Source organism: Helicoverpa zea, chromosome 24 (assembly GCF_022581195.2).
Source record: "Helicoverpa zea isolate HzStark_Cry1AcR chromosome 24, ilHelZeax1.1, whole genome shotgun sequence".
NCBI lineage: Eukaryota > Metazoa > Arthropoda > Insecta > Lepidoptera > Noctuidae > Helicoverpa > Helicoverpa zea.
Window position 1 is genome coordinate 7868446 of NC_061475.1, and position 6575 is coordinate 7875020.

General features: G+C 35.0%; 1 protein-coding gene across 1 annotated transcript; it reads left to right on the forward strand.

The window, feature by feature from the left end:
- Window positions 1-936: 936 nt before the first annotated feature.
- On the forward strand, window positions 937-6575 carry LOC124642295 (charged multivesicular body protein 4b). The gene is made up of 5 exons (XM_047180658.1): window positions 937-1342; window positions 3217-3394; window positions 3901-4051; window positions 4715-4829; window positions 5462-6575. The coding sequence occupies exons 1-5, from the start codon at window positions 1162-1164 to the stop codon at window positions 5503-5505; spliced, it is 669 nt and encodes a 222-aa protein (XP_047036614.1). The 5' UTR covers window positions 937-1161; the 3' UTR covers window positions 5506-6575.

The window sequence follows — 6575 nt, forward strand, 5'->3', positions numbered from 1 at the left end:
AATCACTTATATTTTTATCTTATTTTAACAATTGTAAGTCAACAAATTAATAACAATCGCATTAATTTATTCGTATTTATTATTAAAACATAAACAACATAAATTTTTATTTTGCTTTTTTTTATTTTCTAGCGGTAACCCTGAACATTCTTGGCGCGTAATCAGCATTTAAAATGTTGTTTATATTTTTTTGTATTAAATTAATTTAAACTATTAAAATGGTGAAAAAGTGTTGCGTTTCTACTTGCAAAAGTGAATCATAAGGTGGTTGCAATATATCGTTCCACAGGTTAGCTATTATAATAATAACATTTTCGTAAATCAAACAACTAGGGTGCCCATGAATTCTTGTTATGAGTCAAAATATGGGTGATGGATTTTAAAACTGTTGTACTATTGTTATAGTTTCCCAAAAAAATGTAGAAAGGCGATATAAATGGCTCAGCAGTCTATATGTGAAGCAAAAATACAAAAAAATCAGTCTGCACTTCGAATCTTCCCGTTTTTATTACTGCTAATTCCCGCTAATTATTAAAAGCCTATATTAGTAGTTTAAGGTCACAAACTGCGTAAGTTAAAACTTCAATACCAATCTGTGTTTAATAATCTTAGCAAACTCGGATTGGTCTCACATAGCTTAATCTCATAGTCACCCTATTAGAAAGGGACAGACGGCCTCCGTACTAACTGTTTCACTCGGCTCGTTTTTTGGTTAAAAATGCGCAGTCCTGTTTACTAATATTATGTCTATGCATGAAGTTCAATCATGTGTTAAAAACAGAATTTGACATTAAACAGCTTGTGTCATGGTGCGTTTTGAAACTTAATCGGAAAAGATATATTTTTAGCCCAAACACGATAACTTTATTTTGTGATACAAGATCTGCAAATAGCGGGGTCATCGAAATATCATTTAATTATGAAAAAACCTTAGGAAATTCTTTATACTCTCTCTTAATTCTGATATCGATCGATGTCTCAGGAAAACTAGAAAAGATAACTTCGGGCAAGTGTTATGCTTTGATTGTCACCTGGGTGACGCATACTCCCGTAAAAGAATCGGAATCGAAATATTAATTTCATCTTTTTACGCGTAATAAGTGAATAATCTTTTCATCGTGTTGTTTATTTAGCATTTATTAGGGTAATAGGACAATCAAAATGAGTTTTCTTGGTAAACTCTTCGGCGGGAAGAAAGAAGAAAAGGGGCCGTCGACACATGAAGCGATTCAGAAATTACGTGAGACCGAGGAGTTGCTGCTTAAAAAACAGGAGTTTCTAGAAAAGAAAATCGAATTAGAAATACAGACAGCTAGGAAAAATGGCACGAAGAACAAGCGAGGTAAGTTTACATCGAACTACTATAGCATTCGTAGCACGCATTATTTTTCGCAATCACGGACTCGATTCTTTGTTGACATGTAGGCATATGACCTTGTTTATCAATTAATTGTTAGACAAATTAAATATTTCGTTGGTACATCCTATTGTCATCTGCGATTGAGAGTTTTATCCTGGCCTAATACTACAAGGCTTGTAGCTTCTGAAAATATTCCAAAAAGATTAAAGAATAATAGTATATAGCCTAGGTAATACTTGTAAGTTAGCAACAAGCAATATTCAGTTTTCTTTGATTTTCCAGTCTCATAAACTTTAAAGAGGAAATCAAATAAGGTCATGCTGTACACCTAACCATAGAAGCATAAACTGTATTAAAACAAATTATATTTTAAATAACTTATTGCTTTGATACAAAATCCTTTGTTAATATTAGTATATTCTTCTTCCACTCGCTTTATTAATGCGAGATTTACAGACAAATAGTTCTGCCATTCTTGAGTTATACATAGATAGTATAAAAATATAACTTCCTTTGATTTTTAAAGGTAAACATGTGTATTTCATATAAATAGGTAGTTCTTGTGGGTATGAGTCACAAAAGGATGTTTAACTTAATCTTCTCAATTGCAATAGAAATTATTCAGATTCCAGATTTTAATTTACTTTCAGTAGCCTATTATTCTACTGAATACTGCACTGATCACGGAAAATAAAGATTCTTATTATAATAATATCACATTCCTGTGTGAAATTAAATACATTAAAGCAAGGTTGTTAGAATTACAGCAATAGTTGAAGTTCTGTAGCTCTACTCTATCATTCAGTATCTAATTTACTGAACTAAAGTTATTTCAAATAATTCTATTAAGGGCCCATTTTTCAATCATCAGTTAATTTCTGCGGTTTAAATATGGTGATTTGACATGTTTTCTAAACTAAAGCTGTCAAACATATTCTTCAGATTGACAGTTACCTTGTGATTGAAACATCTGATTTCCAAAAAGCGGTACAAAAAAATTTGCTATAAAGTAGGTACCTTAAATATTTTCAAATAAAAAAAAGCTATCAACTGTAACAAATTCACTTTTCATACAAAACTACAATATCAATCTCGTTGGTGACCTCATTCTTATGAACATACAAACTATGTATAATCTATTAGACTTGTCATTAACTAGCCATTGTACTAATACACTTTATTATTGTAGTCATTTGTAGAGATAACTAGAACTTGTTAACTGGGTCTTTACTTACTATGCTGGATCTAGATTTGGACATGGATTTAAGTTGCCAAGGAATATGAAAGAATAACCATACCTACAACATAATAATGGCGTCCACGGCCGATTTCGGCCACGGCGGCTGTTCTCATTTAAGGAGATCAGCCAGCTGCGCAGGACATATTATAGTGCACAAGCATTAATCACGCAACATATATTTGTACAATAAACACTGGTACACTCAAACCCACACGTCAATGACCACTGACTTAAAATGTAAATGATGCACCGGTTACGAAAATTTCCATGTGTTCAGCTACTTTTGGGGTTGACTGTACCTGATTAGTCCATAGTCACTATGTAATACTTACAGTAAAGTTTGTAAGGATGTTTGCCCTACTTTTGTAGTTCTGACTAAAATGACATATACCCATAGTAATGTCATGCTTCTTTCTTATAAGGCAATTAACGTTATGCTTACAGTAGATTTATATTTCTCCAGTTTCAAAGTTTTTTTTAATGTACACACTAAAAATAGGCATACATCCATTGTTTTTGAAGCAACTAAGAAAAATCCAGTCTCCAACCTTTACCAGTTTACACAATTTATCATAAATCTAACAGCCTGCTAAATAAATCCTCATTCTCCTTCCAGCGGCGATCGCAGCCCTAAAGCGCAAGAAGCGTTACGAGAAACAACTGACACAGATCGATGGTACGCTCACACAGATCGAGGCGCAGAGGGAGGCGCTGGAAGGTGCAAACACTAACGCTCAAGTGCTGAACACTATGCGCGATGCGGCTAATGCTATGAAGCTCGCGCATAAGGATATGTTAGTATTTTTATGTTTTATTTTTAAAAGTAGCTTCTTGCTCATGGATAAAAAGTAGCCTTTATGTTAATTTGGCATATAAGCCAAGATACATAGTTAAGTGACTGGTACAAGGGTCACCGATCATAAGGTTAAACAATCCTTAGCGTGGTTGGTCCATGGATGGCTGGACGTCTTATCATGACGAGCTTCTCCGTGTGTCCTTTGAGCATCTTTGACAGTCGTCACGTTTAGTGAGAATCCAAAAAGCCTGATAATCTTCAATAAGGTTTCATGGGCGACTGGGTTGAAGAGGTCAGATAGGCAGTCTCTTCATGAAACATACGGCTGGAAGCCGAGCCCAAAACAGTTTAAAGAGAGGCTAGGCAGATTATGACCTAGAAACCATTTCACAGGACTAATCTGGAGTTTTTTCACAAACGAATGCGGCTATTAACGAACGCTGAACAATAATATATCTTTCCTTTTTTCTAATAATCTGATTTATAATTCTCTTAAACTCACAGCGACGTCGACAAAGTACACGACATAATGGACGACATAGCGGAACAGCACGACATTTCACGCGAGATCACAGACGCCATCAGCAACAATGTCGCATTCCCCAACGATATCGACGAGGATGAACTGGAGAAGGAGCTTGAGGAGTTGGAACAGGTATGGGAAAGTTGATATTTTGTTGTAGAGCTCGCCAAATATGGTAGACTAGCTTCTGCAAGCGGTTTCACCTGAATCCCGTGGGAACCTCTGCACGAACCCGGATAAAAAGTAGCCTTATAGCCTTCCTCTATAAATGAATTAACACTGAAAAAATTTTCAAGTTATTTCAAATTGGGCCAGTAGTTCCTGAGATTAGCGTGTTCAAACAAACAAACAAACTCTTTAGCTTTATAAGTATAGATAATAACTGGATTCCGGTTCTGCCACCCACTGATATCTAAAAATTGTTTCTGTGACTATTCGCAGAATATTCTGAGCTGCCATAAGAGTTTGATGAGAACCAGACATTTATAAGATACTCATAATAGGTCAAAAGTGTAACCTCTTGGGACTTCAGTTTTTAATATATGATGTGTAACTGTTGGTTTTCATACTCTGGTCCTTCCAATTAAACCAATTATGGAATCGACAAAAAAAATCTGAAGCCATGCCTCAGTGCACCGAAAGAAATAATGCGTACAAAAGGTTTTGTTTTCAAATCAAGAATGTCATAAATATACCACATTACAACAGTCAGCCATTATATCCAATTATTTTACACAATAGAATCTCATCTCATCTCTGTCTCACTAAACCAATTCTCTATTCTTACATCCACAGGAGGATCTGGACAAGGAAATGCTGGGTATCAACGTACCGACGGACAAACTGCCCGACGTGCCCACCTCCGAGCTCGTGCACGACAAGCCCAAGCCCAGCAAGTCTAAGCAGGCTGGTCAGTAATCTATTAGTTGTATTGGTTGGTAATCAATTAGTTTAGTAGTTGTAATCTGTTATTTGAATGGTAATCACTTTCGAACTCGTGCACGACAAGCCCAAGCCCAGCAAGTCTAAGCAGGCTGGTAAGTAATCTATTAGTTTAGTTGGTAATCTGTTAGTTTAGTAGTCGTAATCAGTTAGTAGAAAGGTTATCTCATCGTGCATTTTAAACACAAATACCAGAAAGTCAAAGCAGGTGAGTAGTAAGTCGACGGGTTGTTGTAATCATTAAATTGAATGGTAATCGAATAACGGAATTTTATGAAATCGTTGAATTAAATGTTAGGAATCTTTTTTTTTATGTTATCTTTGACAAAATACCTGTTCAACTCGAGTTATCAAACAAGAAACTTCACAAAACCAACGAAAAATTCAATAGAGATTTAATTAACACGCTTGTATTAGCTTCACTTGTAACTATGTATGTAAGAAAATCTTGGAATCTTAATGTGACCCACTTCCCGGTCTTCGATTAGGATGAATTTTTTTACACGCTTTGAGTTCTGATTCTGATACATGACTAGCGTGTTTTTTAGTTTTTTTTTTTTTAATATTAATTTTAATATATTTCTTTCTGTTCAATTACAGAGGATGACGACGAGTTGGCACAGTTGCAGTCCTGGGCTACATAATGCGATGCACGCAACTCATGTATTTGTGATATCTATAGGTATTGTATAGCTGCTCGCTTTGTTGAAGAATTTGTGGGGATAATGGATCTAAAGCCCTTTTTTACTGATAAAATAAACGTCCGTTTTTTCTCATTATAAGTGAATATAATGAATATTGAACTCGAAAAAAACACTGTATTTCGGATGGTACGTTAAACTGTAGGTCTCGGCTGTCATTGAACATCCTTGGCAGTCGTTACAGATAGTCAGAAGCCAGTAAGTCTGACACCAGTCTAACCAAGGGGTATTGGGTTGCCCGGGTAACTGGGTTGAGGAGGTCAGATAGGGCAGTCGCTCCTTGTAAAGCACTGGTACTCAGCTACATCCGGTTAGACTGGAAGCCGACCCCAACATAGTTGGGAAAAAGGCTCGGATGATTAACGCGAAAAAAAACATGATCACAATCAATATGTAGGAATTCATAGTAAACTGTTGTTTAGAGAAAAATAGATGTTTATGTTATCGGTCAAAATGGCTGTAACTCAAGAAAAAAATCGAAGAAAAATAACTAAAGTAAGAAAATCTCATTCAATGCAGTCATCACAATATTATAAGAAGTTTGAAGGTTTTATCTTAGGCAAGGAGAAAGATACTGCTGAACGTAGGAACGAACGCCAACATACATATATACGTATACACAGATACATCATATATTAATAAAAATGAATCAAAAGTGATCTTATTACATTTGTCATAAAGTGCTATATTGCATAAACTTCCAGATTAGATTACGCACTGATAAGGCGAAGAGTTTTCATGATTTCTAAATATAGGGGTTAGATTTTATATAATTGTGTGTATAACAACTAAGATATTTTTACCGTAGAATCTGGATAGAAGGTGCTAACTAACCTATTGTTTCGATCTAGACATATAAAAAGGTACAGTAATTGTTAGCAACAACCCGAAAAAATATACAAATCCATTATCCCCACAAAACTCGTACAAAATATTGTATAAATATGTATTTAAAGCATGTCGACTAGAACTCGCTTTCGTATTTCAATAGTAAAGTAAAAATAAAATAAAAA